The sequence below is a fragment of the Nomascus leucogenys genome, chromosome 2 (genome assembly GCF_006542625.1).
Source record: "Nomascus leucogenys isolate Asia chromosome 2, Asia_NLE_v1, whole genome shotgun sequence".
Classification (NCBI taxonomy): Eukaryota; Metazoa; Chordata; class Mammalia; order Primates; family Hylobatidae; genus Nomascus; species Nomascus leucogenys.
Window position 1 is genome coordinate 118,570,078 of NC_044382.1, and position 16,778 is coordinate 118,586,855.

Consider the following 16,778-nt stretch of genomic DNA (forward strand, 5'->3'; position numbering starts at 1 on the left):
ATGCCTCATTGGAAACCCTTCTCTGACCACTCTAGGTGAAGCATCCACTCCCTACTCTCGCTGATCCCATTCCAGTAGCTTTGTCCTGTTTTGTTTTCTTCATAGTATGGATAATACCATTTGATATTTTAATTCATTAATTTGCAAGTTTATTGACAGTCTCCTTGATCCAAATTTTATATTTAAAATAATATTTACATCCTTGTCTAAAGCTGTATTGCTAGCACACAAAACAATGGCTAGTGCTTACAAATAGATGAATTAATTTCTTTCTAATATTTATTGTATTACCCTATTTCTATATTATGGTTATGAAGAAACACCTGAGATTAGGTAATTTATATAGAAATAGAGGTTTAATGGGCTTACAGTTCCACGTGGCTGCAGAGGCCTCACAATCATGGCAGAAGTTGAAAAAGGAGTAAAGGCACGGCTTTTATGGTGGCAGGCAAGAAAGCATGTGCAGGGGAACTGGCCTCTATAAAACGTGTGAGACTTACTCATTATCACAAGAACAACATGGAACAAAACCCATAACCATGATTCAATTACCTCCCACTGGGTCCCTCCCTGGACATGTGGAGATTATGGGCAATAAAATTCAAGATGAGATTTGGGTGCGGACACAGACAAACCATATAATTCCACCCTTGGCCCCTCCCAAATCTCATGCCCTCACATTTCAAAATATAATCATATCCTTTCAACAGTCCCTCAAGGTCTTATCTTGTTCCAGCATTAACTCAAAAGTCCAAGTCCAAAGTCTCATCTAAAACAAAGCAAGTTTCTTCCACCTATGAACCTGTAAAATCAAAATCAATTTAGTTGCTTCCTAGATACAATGGGGGTACAGGCATTGGGTAAATACACCCATTCCAAATGGGGGAAATTGGCCAAAACAAAGGGGTCACAGGCCCCATGCAAGTCTGAAATCCAATAGGGCAGTCATGAAACTTTAAAGCTCCAAAATTATGTCCTTTGACTCCATGTCTCACATCCAAGTCATGCTGATGCAAGAGGTGGGCTCCCACAGCCTGGGGAAGCCCAGTCCCCTGTGGCTTTGCAGGGGACAGCTCCACCCCTCTCTGCTTTCATGGGCTGGCACTGAATGCAAGCTGTCGGTGGGTCTACCATTCTGGGGTCTATTGGATGGTGGCCCACGTCTCACAACTCCACTAGGCAGTGCCCCAGTAGGGACTCTGTGCAGGGACTCCAGCCCCACATTTCCCTTTCACACTGCCCTAGCAGAGGTCCTCCATGAGGGCTCTGCCCCTGAAGCAAACTTTTTTCTGGACATCCAGACATTTCCATACATCTTCTGAAATCTAGACAGAGGTTCTCAAACCTCAATTCTTGTTTTCTGCATACCTGCAGGACCAATACCACGTGAAAGCTGCCAAGGCTTGGGGCTTGCAACCTCTGAAGCCATATCCTGAGCTGTACATTGGCCCCTTTTAGCCATGGCTAGAGTGGCTGGGATGCAGGGCACCAAGCAGGGGGGCCCTGGACCCAGCCCAGGAAACCATTTTTCCCTCCTAGGCCTCCAGGACTGTGATGGGAGGAGCTGCTGGGAATGTCTCTGACATGTCCTGGACACATTTTCCCTTTTGTCTTGGTCATTGGCATTTGGCTCCTTGTTACTTATGCAAATTTCTGCTGCAGGCTTGAATTCCTTCCCAAAAAACGGCATGCAGCCTGCAAATTTTTCAAACTTTTATGCTCTGCTTCCTCTTGAAGATTTTGTCACTTAGAATTTTCTTCTGCCAGATGCCATAAATTATCTCTCTCAAGTTCAAAGTTCCACAGATCTCTAGAGCAGGGGCAAAATGCTACCAGTCTCTTTGCATAGCAAGAGTGACCTTTACTCCAGTTCCCAACAATTTCCTCATCTTCATCTGAGACCACCTCAGTCTGGACTTCATTGTCCACATCACTATCAGCATTTTGGTGAAAGCCATTCAACACATCTCTAGAAGTTCCAAACTTTCCCACAATTTTCTATCTTCTTCAGAGCTCTTCAGACTGTTCCAACTTCCTCCTGTTATTCAGTTCCAAAGTTGTATCCACATTTTCAGGTATCTTTATAGCAGCACCCCACTCTACCAATACCAATTTACTGTATCAGTCCATTTTCATACTGCTATGAAGAAATACCCAAGACTGGGTAATTTATAAAGAAAAAGAGGTTTAATGGACTCACATTTCCACATGGCTAGAGAGGCCACAAAATCATGGTGGAAGGTGAAGGAGGAGAAAATGCATGTTTTACATGGCAGCAGGCAAGAGAGCATGTGCAGGGAAACTGTCTTTATAAAACCATCAGATCTCATGAGACTTATTTACTATTATGAGAACAACATGGGAAAAAACTCACTCCCATGATTCAATTAACTCCCACCAGGTACCTTCCATAGCACGTGGGGATTATGGGAACTACAATTCAAGATAAGATTGGGTGGGGACACAGCCAAACCATATCATTTATCAAGGCATGTTTAATTTCCAAAGAATTGCAGATGTTACTCTTTAATTTTGTTATTTTTAATAATAAAATTATTTTTATTTTTATCTTAAAAATAATTTTACCATTAATTTAATCAATATTAAATTTAATTATTAAACATGGTTGTAGCATGTACTTTAATATTTAAAGGGAACCCATTTAGACTGTTCATTCTACATATATTTATTGAGCACTTATTGTGCTTATTGGGATACAGCATTGAAAAAAACAGAAAATATGGTAGTTGTTTAATGTGTTATTACCCAAACTATAAAAATAGAATGTTCTTGTGTCCTCTCACTAACTACAGGTTGCCCTTTAAGCTTCTAAATTATAATTTAGAAGGCTAGGAGATACAGGTTGATTTACAAATATAGTAGTCAAGCAGGCTGAGAGGAGAGGGAAGAGTCTTGGAGCTAGTGTGTAACCCAACAAAGGAACTTTTACTTTTACCTATTTATTTTCTATGTGTGTTGAAATCACTGAAGTTAAGACCACCTTTACCCTTTCTCTAGTCCAGTGTCATGATATGGCTGTGTTCAGCCTTCTTCCTGGTATTTCTGGTCACTGAACTAGACAAGGGAGGAAATGCTCAAGTGAGAGAACAGGTCTCTGGATTCCTAACATCATAAAAAGCTACATCATAAAAACGCCCCTTGCCCCTCCTATTTGAATCTTAACCACAGCCTGACTCTTTTGGCAGCCCTTGCTATGAGGTAGTGAAAGTGCCCCTACGCAGCTCTTTCACAGCTCGTCCTAACATAGCCCTCAAATTAGAGGATTGTGTTATGCTCCTTAAAACTTCCATTACTTTCTAAATGGCTTCATCAAGAAAAGAGAAAAAGAATCATGCCTTAACATGCTACTTCAATCTAGTGTACCTAACATGTCTATCAGAATTTCCCACCAAGTTAGAGTTCTATGGTGGAATCACCCCTTACTGAGGTGTACTTTTCCCTAGATGTGTTAAATGAATTTAATTCTGTTTCTATTACAGACTTTTGGAGGCCTTTACACTACCATCTAGAGCTCAACTCTCTTATCTTTAATCAAAAATCGATCAGTGTTAAGTTTCAAAAATATTATTCTCAACTGTAAGTCGCTAATACTCACTGAATGTAGACATTCCTTTTACCATGGAGAGAAATGACAACCATGCTTCCTAATGATAGATGTACATATTTATTGCCCAGTGTTTTACCTTACCTGAGCTATATTGATTGCATTTTGGATTCGTACATCTTCCTCGTAATCCTTTGTCTTCTGCAGTGTTTGCCATATCATGTTTCTCAGTCCATCCTGTTCTTCATCTCCTTGAAGTTCCCATGAAATTTTCACCAGGTTATACACTAAGCCATAGTAACCAGTCCAGATTACTTGATCACCTGTTTAAAAAGAAAAAGTCTTTGGGAATTATCATTTTATTCACCTTGCTAAAGTATGATTGTGTGAAAAAGAATAAACCAATTTTACCATAATTCCTAATAATATTCTAAAGTCTGAAATTCTAAGCTGTGGAAATTTCTGACCCTTCACTGCTTTCTCTCCTTTACATTTAAAACAGATCACAGATCATTTTAAAATTTCTAACCACATGAAAAGAAAAACTGCACCTAACTGGTATACTTCATAAATTTAAAAGTTAAAGGGGTAAACTGTAAACTACATACACAAAACAAATTCTTAGAATTCAAGTAAAGAGGAATCTGTTCAAAGGAATATGAACACAGACCACCATGGTGAATTTTTATAATAAAGTAGAGAAACCAGAAAAATACTTTCTGTTATTAAAAAAGTCAAACATTATGAAACACGGTATTTGAACCAATAAGAAAACGTTCCAATCATGTGAAAAGCATACAAAAAGTACTGTTATAAGCTGAAAAATTCATTTTAATAATGGTGAAATAAATCAATTGAAATATAGGAAAAAGTAATGAAAACAGAGATTTAAAAACTCTAAGACACTCCTCTTCTAGAACTTATATAGCAATTAGCAATTTATATACGTTATCAGGTTCCACTTTCAAAATATGTATTTTCCTTAGAGAAAGGAGAAAGACATTTCTATTTACTCTTTATAGTAACTATTTTTTACCTAGATATTGTATATTGCTATGCAGTAATAGGAAGAAAGAATTCCAATTTAGGTAAATGTGGGAGAAATAAATTTGGGGAATAAAATAATACATTTATCATAGAAGAGATGAATTTAGCCAAAAACCAACATGAAAATATTGAATATGTGAAGCAGATAAGAAGAATAAGAAGAGGAAATGGTTCAGAAAGGGAACTGGAAGAGTTTTAAAGCCCTTTAACTTCCATATTGCACTTTTCTCCAAAACCCTGGTGACAGTCCATTGATGATTATTGCCCTGCTTGAATACAGATAGAAGCACAACCTGAAAAGTCACAATCCTCAACTTTTCCAAATGAATCTAGTTTTCATAATGCAGGTTAATAATAATCATCATTATTATTATAGCTAGTACACAGGGGGTACCAACTATGTGGTCCAATTTTAGTTCTCACTACAATCCTGCTATGTAGATGTTATTATATATACTTAGAATAATAAAAGGGAACATATAAACTTGAACTTGCTTAGAAAGCTCCCTGGCATCAGACAGCTGTTGAATAAATGATAGAGCAGGTAAATGCTGGTCTAATCCTGTCCCATGCAGCACAGTCTCTCCAATTTACACAAGTACTTTTCTTTCTAGTCATGACCTTCCATTCCATTCATAGGAAAGAAAGAGTTTGAAAGAAAGAGGAGACAGAAGAGAAAGTATGTACATGTTTTACAAGTAATAGGAGGAAGGCATATATCCAGTTTCCAATTTTAAGGTATCATCTACCTTTTCTATTATTGGAACTTTAGGAGAGAAAGTATAAGCTGGGAGTAGGAAGCTACAGTTAAGCAGCCAATTATTTTTGAAATGTCATTTTCTCCTTATAGGAACTTTACTAATTAAAATTGACACATCACAATATTTGAAATAACATAAAATATAAAACAAGTTTTTTGAATGAATGGCATTAATATTTTTGGACTGAACGTTTGGACTATAATAAAAAAGCCCAAATTTAAGGTTTTGGGTTTTTTTTAAACCATTTTCTTTGTGAATAGTCTTGACTAAGGTGAGAAAAAGATAATCTGTATCTTCAAGTAATTGGCAAGTCTGGGACATGAGAATAATTTGTAAGAGAAATTAGAGGGTAACTGTTGAATGAAAAGATGATCGTCATTGATATAACAGTCACAAAAGCAAGAAATCAATGAGGGCTAGAAGAGTAAGGAAAGGACTGGAGAAAGTATAAGTCTACAAGACTTGTCCAATAGGTAAATTTGGGAAAAGTGCAGAGGAAGATATTGGGGGAGTATTTCAAATAGAAGGATATCTGAAAAAAGGTTAGCTCTGAGAATAAATACTGTAATAGCTTCCTAGTTCTTTCATCTTCCTGTCTTATTATTTACTGCTTCACCATTACTAATCCACGTTGTGGAAAATGACCTTTCTAAATCTCATTATGTTACTTCTCTACTCACAACTCAGCCAAGGATTGCCATTTGTCCCTGTGTAAATTCCAAATCGCATGGCCAGGCAATTACTGTCTGTCTTTCTAATATGACATCATTTTGGAACACATCTATCACCACTCCTTTATTCCCACCCCTCCTGCTAATACACTACAAACAGACAAAACTACTTGAAGTTCTAGAATACACATCTCATTTAATCTTCTAGCTCTTGTGTAAACTTTTCACTTAACCAGTAGTTATCCTGTCCAAAATTAACTCCACACTACACCTGGCTTCTATGGATTCTCCTGCATTCTTTCTACTAGGAATCCTTCTCTGAATCTCCATGGCTAGCTAGGTGCCCTTGTGCCTAATGTGTTGTATCATATTGTAATTGCATATCTCACCTATGGATTCTAAACTACTGGAGAAGACAGAATATCTTTTATTCGCTCAGATATTCCTAGCATTTAGCAAAGTGCCTACAACAAAGTGCCTACAACATAGTAGATCTAATTTATAAAAATCTGTTAACTGAATTAGGGAAGTAGGTAGAGAGAACAACTATGTCCCTTTGCCTGGGGCTGAAGGGTTTCTTGGAACACAAGCTTTCAAGGACAAAACCGGGAAAGTCCACAGCAAATCAAGACATTTAGTTCAGGAATATGGCCCCCAGTAGTGAGGTAGTTACACAGACAGAGAAGGGAAGAGATGATAGTAAGAATCTCAAATGAAGCTAAGGTGGACAGTTTATACTAAAAATAAATAAGAGGCCAGCCATGGTGGCTCACATTTGTAATCCCAGCACTTGGAGAGGCTGAGGCAGGAGGATTGCTTGAGGCAGGCCAGGAGATCAAGACTAGCTTGAGCAAAATACCGAGACCCTATCTCTATAGTTTTTTTTTTTTAATTAGCTGGGCATAGTGGTGCACATCTGTAGTCCCAGGTACTCAGGAGGCTGTGTTGGGAAGATCACTTCAGCCACAGAGTTTGAGGCTACAGTGAGCTATGATTGAAAAAAAAAATAGGTAAGGTACCAAAGCTAGCTAAAGATAAAGGGGATCAGATTAAATGGTAGATGTTTGAGGAAGGGAGTAATGTTATATCTGCTTGATGCAATGTCATGTTTATTCAAGCAATAAACTGAGAAACCAATATAGGAGTTTTATGAGGTAATCTAGGTCTTTACTGCAATGGGCAGCAGGAGATTGGCAAGGAAGGGGCAGAAACTTAAGACACTGTGGAGAAGATCTAATTGGACTTCTTAGCTATGGGGAAGGAGGCAGAAATAAAGGGGAAAGGAGAAGTATATTTTTAAGCTCAGGAGACTGAAACAATAATAAAACCGCTTGAAGAAAGGAGAAGAGTGTATAGAAGAATCACTTTTAAGAAAAAGAAGATAAATATTATTTGGAAAATGTGGCATGGGAAGGGAGACTGTAATGTTCAATGTCCTGTAGTTTGTTGTAAAAATATGGCTAGAATGCAAGTAATATAGCAAGACTGATTGTTGATTTGTGGGTCATTAGCTTGAAGTCAATATAAGTAAGAAAACACATTAATTTTTTAGTTAATAATTCTGGATCATGAGCCTCTGAGAAAAAAGAAGTTTTTGAACAGTATTATAAATAAAACATATAGTGAATTTTAACTAATTTCTACATTTACTTACAGACTCTCAACATTAACACAAATGATTGACAAAAATACATACAAACCACTTTCCTCTATATATTTTAAATTATTACTTATTGAAGGTCAATATTTTATAAAACTACAATAGTTGAATTATCAAAATGAATACGCTTTGGTTTTAGAATCCACAAGATCAATGATAAACCATAAAATATATTCTGATAGTTATGTTTTAGAAAGTCACAATTCCTTTTAAATTCCACTCATATTTTTAAAAGCAAGCTGTTCACCTGTTGATTTAAACTCAACTGAAGTGCTGCTGATGAATACTATTCACAGGGAGAATTTATTACATCCAATTGACTGACAGTTAATGAAGAAAAAAAACCTTATAAAGACAGATGGTATGTGTTACAACTGTCATAAAAAGTAGACCACATTCTAATTTGCACATCTAGACATTTGCTGAGAAGCATGCCTGCTATGAAATGTTTCAACAAGGGATCAAGCTGTAGCATAAGGCACTCTTCTGTTCTGCTTTGAGTGACCCTGTGGCAGCTATCAAAGATGTCACTTTAAATATACTGAGAGAAAATATGTCTGTGTCTGCAGCTAAGCAGACAGTATCCTAAGATATAAAAAAGCCAAATCAAAACAAGTTCTTAATAAATTCAAAAATATGAATTTATTACTTATATGAACCAATGTAAATAAGTATAGCGTTTGCAATTCTGTCAAATATAATATGACATTACAAAATCAAATGTGCCACTTAAAGGTAATTCAAATGTAGAATGTGGTTCAAAACACTGATGTTATGCAATGCTATGTAGAGTTGAAGGAACTAGATCAATGCCAAGAAACTAATGGTTGGACAAGAACCAGTCAGCCAACCATGCATTTAACTAATATGTACTGAGTGAATGTTAGATGCCAGCCACTGTTCTCTGTACTAAAGAAAAAGACAAACTGCTTCTCTTGCTATACTTAATTCCAATGGACTGAGACAGATATAAAGAAAGTAAATATAACAGTATCAGTTTATTATGAATGTTATGAGAATAATAGAAGATGGTAATATGACCAACAATGACTAGAAGGAGAAAACTACTGTAGACAGAATGAGAGCAAAACTTCCATGAAGAGGTGATATTCAAGCTAAGATCTAGCCGATGGAAAAGAGTTAATCATTGAAGGAACAAGGGAAAAGTATTTCTAAGAGTGGAGGATGAAAAATGCAAAGGCTTTGAACCTAGAATAGCTTGCTAGTTTAGAGAAACAGGAGAAAATACAGAATGAACGTATTACAAGACACCTGAGGGTCATGGGACAAGACTATGTCAGGTAGGTATGACCTTTACTTAGGTACACTCGGAATGATCACAGCCAATTTGTGGGCCATGAAAAAGAGTTTAGATTTTATTCTTAGTATAACAAATAACTATCATGGCATTTTTTTTACTAATTCAAATTCATAAGATGCTTGTTAAATATTAGTCAACAACTCATTCCTCTCTCAATGGAATACTAGTAAAAGGTACATTTTCCCTGGATACAATTTTATTACCTATAAGCTTCATGTTCTACATTAGCTCTCTAGACTTGTTCATCCTATATGTCTGCTACTTTGTATTATAGCTTTTTAAATGAGAAAAGGAACTGTCACATTTTACCTTTTCGCTTCTTGGTAGAAAATGGACTCTATGGAATGTAAGAGGGAAGCAGGAAGACATTTAACTTTTTGAAGTAATCTAAAAGCAAAGTGATGATAGTTTGGACTTGGAAAAGGTGCACTAAAGAATTAACCATGCTCAAAGAGAGGGTTGGCCTTTGTCCTTGCCTCTGGGCGGTAATCTCATAGGCTTTGGAATGTCCTGACTAATAAAAATGACATTATTTACCTGGGGTCTTTGGGTATGTTAAATAGTTTATGCTATAAAATTTGATTCATGATGGAGTGGCTTGGGCCACATTGTATCAGCTTGAACATTGGTGGGGCCAGATACTGGAGACAGCCATGCTGCAGGCAGTTAACCAAGTGTATGTGACCAAGCCCCCCCAAAAATTGTAAATTGCAAAGCTTGGGTGAACTTCCATAGTTGACCATACTCTATGTATATTGTCACACGTCATTGCTAGAAGTAAATGTTCTTCACACAACTTCTCTGGAAGAGGATAATGGGAAGCTCTGTACTTGAGTCTCTCCTGGACTCTGCTCTATGTACCTCTTCCTTTGGCTGATTTTAATTTATATCCTTTCACAGTAATAAACCATAACCCTGAGTAAAATGACCTTGCTGAATTCTGTGAGTCCTTCTAGCAAATTATCAAACATGAGTGATGTCTTAGGGATCTCCAGAATTGCAGTTGGTGTTAGAAGGGAGGGTGGTTCTGGAGACTCCCAAACTTGCAGCTGGTTTCAAAAGAGAGGGTAGTCATGAGGACTCTTGAACTTCAGAGGAGACAACAATAGAGGTAGGGCTGGAAAAAATAGGAATATACTTTTGGATAGTAGGATACAAAGAATTCTAGGACACTATTTCAGAATATTGTTATACTATAGCAATACAAATAATGATAATGATGATATATATATCACTATATATGTACATAATATATATTAGTGAAATTGTTATTTTGCATATATCATCATATTTGATCATTACATATATTAAACAAATATTCAACAGAATAAACTGAAGAGAACTGAGGTATTATATGCCCATATTTTGTTGTAGGTAATATGGAAAACCAAACTTTAAAAGTCAGCTGATTCTTTTATTAGAATGTGGTAGTCGATTGAAACACAATAACAAATAGGATGCCAAAATGTAGATGAATAATGAAGACACTGAGTGGAATTTGCTTAACTTGAAATTTCATGATCTTTTCTAATTGTCAATTATGAAAATGTATTAATTAAAAATAATTATTGTGGCCAAGATGGCCGACTAGAAGCAGCTAAGGTGTGTGGCTCTTGTGGAGAGAAAAGGAAGGGGTGAATAAATACAGCACCTTCAAGTGAAACATTCAGGTACTACAGTTGAGACTAATCAAAAAACAACTCAACCCATGGAGAATGGAGAAAAGCAAGGCAGAAGAATGGTGGCCAACCCAGGAGCAACATGGAGCCAAGCAAACCTCCCCCACTCAGAGAAGCAGTGACTGAATGTGTGACCATGGGAAACCATGCTTCTCCCACAGATCTTTGCAACTCTCAGGTCAGGAGATACATCATGAATCCACTCCACCAGGGCCTGCAGTCTGACACAGGGTTATGTAGAGTTTCAGCAAAGCAGCTGCTCAGGCGTACAAGGGGACCCGGGAGCTTAGATATTCTTGCTTTCTGGGCTTCCTGGCAAAAGTAGCCGCAACTCCAGCAAAGCAGGAGGTTAGGTCCCTGTACATACTCCTAGGAAAGAGGCTGAATCCAGGGGGCCAAGCAGTGATGGTCTGCAGACTTCACTTCCGTAGCACCTTGCAGGCCATCTAAATAGGAATAGAGGAAGTCAAACTATCTCTGTTTGCAGATGGCATAATCCTACTTTTAGAAAACCCCATAGTCTTAGCCCAAAAGCTTCGTAAGCTGATTAACAACTTCAGCAAAGTCTCGGCATGCAAAATCAATGTGCAAAAATTGTTAGCATTCCTATACACCAAAAGCGGTCCAGCCTAAGGCCAAATTTGGAATGAACTCCCATTCACAAGTGTCACAAAAAGAATGAAATACCAAGGAATACAGCTAACTATGGCAGTGAAAGATCTCTACAAGGAGAACTACAAACCACTGCTCAAAGAAATCAAAGACAACACAAACAAATGGAAAAACATTCCATGCTTATAGATAAGAAGAATCAATATTGTTAAAATGGCCATACTGCCTAAAGCAGTTTATAGATTCAGTGCTATTCCTATTAAACTATCACTGACGTTCTTGACAGAACCAGAAAATACTGAAAATCTATATGGAATAACAACAAAAAAAGCCTGAATAACCAAGGCAATTCTAAGCAAAAAGAACAAAGCTGGAGGCATTATGCTACCTGACTTCAAACTATACTACAGGGCTACATTAGCCAAAACAGCATAATACTGATACAAAAACAGATACATAGACCAATGGAACAGAATAGAGAACCCAGAAATAAGACCACACACCTACAATTATCTTATCTTCAGTAAACCTAACAAAAACAAACACTGGGGAAAGGATTTCCTATTCAATAAATGGTGCTGAGATAACTGGCTAGCCACATGTAGGAGATTGAAACTGGACCCCTTCCTAACACTATGCACAAAAATTCACTCAATATCAATTAAAAACTTAACTGTAAGACCCAAAACTATGAAAATCCTGGGAGACAACATAGGCAATACTATCCAGGACACACACACAAGCAAATAAGTCATGACGAAGATACCAAAAGCATTGCAACAAAGCAAAACTTGACAAATGGAATATAACTAAATTAAAAGGCTACTGCACAGCAAAAGAGACTATGAACAGTGTAGACAATCTAGGGAATGGGAGAAAATTTTTGCACATTATGTACCTGACAAATATCTAACATGCAGCATCTATAAGAAAATTAAACAAATTTACAAGAAAAAAAATCCCATGAAAAGTAGGTAAAAGATATGAACAGACACATCTCAAAAGAAGACATACATGTGTCTAACAATCATATTTTAAAAAAGCTCAACATTACTGATCAGTACAGAAATGCAAATCAAAACCACAATGAGATACCATCTCACAACAGTCAGAATGGCAATTGTTAAAAGTAAAAAAATAACAGGTGCTGGTGAAGTTGTGGAGGAAAAGAAATGCTTATACACTGTTGGTGGGAGTAAATTAGTTCAGCTATTGTGGAAGACAGTGTGGCAATTCCTCAAAGACCTAAGGACAGAAATACCATTCTACCCAGCAATCTCATTACTGGGTATATACCCAAAGGACTATAAATCATTTTATTATGAAGACACATGCATGTGTATATTCACTGCAGCACCATTCACAGTAGCAAAGACATATAATCAACCTAAATGCTTATGAATAGTAGACTGGATAAAGAAAATGTGGTACACACATGCCATGGAATACTATGCAGCCATAAAAAATAATGAGATCATGTCTTTTGCAGGGACATGGGTGGAGCTTAAGGCAATTATCCTTAGAAACTAATACAAGAACAGAAAACCAAATACTGCATGTTCTTACTTATAAGTGGGAGCTAAATGATGAGAACACATGGAGACACAGAAAGGAACAACATACACTGCGGCCTTTTTGGAGGGTGGAGGGTGGGAGGAGGGAGAAGATCAGGATACATAACTAATGGGTACTAGGCTTAGTGATAGTGACCTGCGTAACAAAATAATCTGTACAACCAATCCCCATGACACAAGTTTACCTATGTAACAAAGCTGCACTTGTATCTCTGAACTTAAAATAGAAGTTAAAAAATTAAAATTAAAAATTAAAAAAATGAAATTACAAAAACATATAAAAATAATTAACTTCCAGAATTCTAACTGGAAACCAAGGATAAAAGTGGTTGATTCTCTTTTCAATAATAATTGTGCTTCTAATAAATAAACTAGAGGAATATCAGACTTCTGACTTTTGGATTTATTTTAAATTTCACTAAGCTAAATTTATACTACCAAGAGATGGAATAATAATTATAAGTAGATAATTCTCACAGATTTCTGTATTCCAGGGGCAACAAATAAATAAAGAAGAAAATAACAAAAATGTTCTTGGAAATTGTAAAAAAGAATATGAATATTTTACCTTTATAACTACATTATGTTAAATGCAAAAACTTCTTAAAACCCATAATCTTGAAGAAACTAAGATTCCGAGAGATATAACAAGTTGCCTTAAGTGACCTAAAACTGAGCTGTGACTCATCCAAAATTGCTGACATCCAAAATTGGTGACACCAAATCTAGTCCAGTGAACATTTATTCACCTATAACTGCCTTTCTTGAAACTGTATTGGTGTTATTTCTCTTCCTCTTCTTACCTAAATATCTCCTACTTCATCCCATTTGAGAACTTTTATTAATTCTTCTACTCAGTAACCACTGATTAGAAGGGATCTCTTTAAAAAGTGAAAAAATTCTCGTGACATCGGCAAGATGGCATAATAGAAAACACTGGACTCTCTTTTCTATCATGGAAACATCAATTCAATAGGAACAAATGGATCAATTCTCATTATGAAAAATCCAGAAACTAGTAGAAGGGCTTAGATTTAGTGTGTAAATCTAGCCACACTAAAACCAGTAGTAAAAGCAGAAACACCCTTGTGCCATAACCCCTACCATTTGCACAGTGCTATACAATTTAGAAAACACAATTGGCTGGAAACTTCGCAAATCTAGGAAGAAAAATGTACATCCAGATCCAGGAGGCCCAAAAGATCTTAAATAAAATTAACCCAAAGAAATTCACACTGGGACACATTATATTCAATATATCAAAAGTATAGGAGGTGATTTTGAAAGCAGCAAAAGAAAAACAACTTGTCATGTCAAGGGGATGATTGTAAGACTACCCAAAGATTTTTTTTTAGCAGAAATTTTGCCTGCCAGAACAGAATAAGATGATATGTTCAAAGGGATGAAAGAAAAAAAAATCTGCCAGGAAGATACTATACCCGGAAAACTGCAGTTTAGAAAGAAAAAAAAGAGAAATACTTTCTCAGACAAACAAAAGTGGAGGGAACACGTTATAACTAGAATTGCCTTACAACAAATCCTAAAGGGAGTTCTTCAACTTGAAAAAAAGGGATGCTAAACTACAATATGATAGCATAAGAAAATATAAAACTCATTGGTAAAGGTAAATTTATAGACAAATAATACTATATTAGTGTCACAATGGTAAGTAAATCAATTTAAAAATATGTTAATGTATATATAATATAAATAGATGTTAACTGTGACATCATAAGCATAAAATGTTTATTAGAGCTTTGAGAAGTGTAGAGCTTTGTATAAGATTCATGTTGTTTTCAACACAAAATAGATTGTTGTATTTTAGGTAAGACCCATATTAATCTCAAAGGAAATACCTATAGAAGTTACACAAAAGAAAAAGAGAAAGGAATCAAGGCATGCCAATAACAAACACAAACACATACACACACACACACAAGAAGACAGAGCAGGAAAAGAGAGACAAAAATAAAACACGTAACAAAATGGCAATAATAAATCCTTATATATCAATAATTACTTTAAATGTAGATTAATTAAACTTCCCAATCAAAAGACATAACGTGGCTAAGTGGATAAAAAAATAGGACCCAAATATGAGGTATCTATAAGGGGGTCACTTTATATTTAAGGATACACAAAGGCTGAAAGTAAGGCATGGAAAAGACATTCCATGCAAATGATAATGAAAAGAAGCCGGAGTGGCTATACGTATATAGAAAAAAAAAATAGGCTTTAAGTCAAAAACCGGTCACAATAGACTAAGAAAAATATTATGTAATATAAAAGGATCAATCCACCAGAAAGATGTAACAATTATAAATATATATGCAACCAAGATTAGAGCACCTAAATACTGACATTTGCCACATAAGTGTTTCAGTCAACAACAGACTGCATATATGACAGTTGTCCCATAAGATTATAGTGGATAGAGCTGAAAAAAATTATATTAGCTGGTGACATTTAGCTGTTGTAATGTTGTAGTGCAATGCATTACCTTTTCTATGTTTAGATGCACATACAGTTAGCATTGTGTTGCAATTGCCTATAGTATTCAGTACATTAACATACTGTATATGTTTGTAGCCTAGGAGCAATAGGCTATACCATGTACCCTAGGTATTTAGTAGGCTATACCATCTACGTGTGTGTAAGTATACTCTATTATGCTTGCATAATGGTGAAATTGCCTAATGATGCATTTTTAAGAACATATCCTTATTCTTAAGCAATGCATGACTATATATGAGGCAAACATTGACAGAACTAAAGGGAGAAATACAGCAATACAATAATAGTAGGAAATTTCAATAATAAGGATGACAACCAGACAGAAAATTAATGAAGAAACAGCCAACTTGCACAATACTGAAGACTAAATAGACCTAAAAGGCGTATACAAATCACATAACCCCAAACAGGATAATTTTTTTTCAAGTACACATAAGAAATTCTCCAGAACAGATCACTTAATAGGTCACAATGAAAGTCCTCACAAATTCAGGAAGATCGAAACTATGCTAAATATTTTTCAACCACAGTGGAATGAAACTACCAACTAATAGTGGATGAAAGCCAAATCAAGAATGCAATCCCATTTACAATAGCCACAAAGAAATAAAATACCTAGGAATAGATCTAACCAAGGAGGTGGTTAGATCTCTATAAGGAGAACTATAAAACACTGCTGAAAGAAGTCAGAGATGATATAAACAAATGGAAAAACATTCTATGCTCATGGATAGAAGAATTAATATCTTAAAATGGCTATACTGCCCAAAGCAATATACAGAGTCAAAACAATTCTTACCAAACTACCAGTATTATTTTTTACAGAAGTAGAAAAAAACACAATTCTAAAATTCATATGAAATTGAAAAATAGCCCAAATTGCCAAAGCAATCCTAAGCAAAGAGAACAAAGCCAGAGGCATTAAATTAACCAACTTCAAGCTATACAACAAGGCTACAGTAGCCAAAACAGCATGGTACTAGTACAAAAACAGACACACAGATCAGTGGAACAGTACAGAGAACCGAGAAATGAAGCCAAATACTTACAACTATCTGATCTTTGACAAAGTCAACAATAACAAGAAGTGGGAAAGTACTCCCTATTCAGTAAGTGGTGCTGGGATAACTTACTGGCTATAGGCAGAAGACTGAAACTGAGACCCTTTCCTTAAACTATATACAAAAATTAACTCAGACTTAATTAAAGACTTAAATGTGAGACTACAAACTATAAAAATCCTAGAAGAAAACCTAAGAAATGCCATTCTTGACATAGGCTCTGAGAAAAAATTCATGATGAAGACACCAATAGCAATTAAAACAAAACCAAAAATTGACAAGTGGGAACTAATTAAAGAGCTTCTGCACAGTC

At 35.9% G+C, this 16,778-nt stretch overlaps 1 protein-coding gene across 1 annotated transcript in view; it reads right to left on the bottom strand.

Annotated features, from left to right (window-relative positions):
* Positions 1-16,778, bottom strand: part of TMEM232 (transmembrane protein 232) — a gene marked incomplete at its 5' end in the record, with an annotated part of 254,920 nt that overhangs the window by 154,187 nt on the left and 83,955 nt on the right. Inside the window, one exon of the mRNA XM_030822062.1 lies at positions 3,710-3,888. Within this exon, the coding sequence (XP_030677922.1) occupies positions 3,710-3,888 (179 nt within the window). The remainder of the gene's footprint in view (positions 1-3,709; positions 3,889-16,778) is intronic.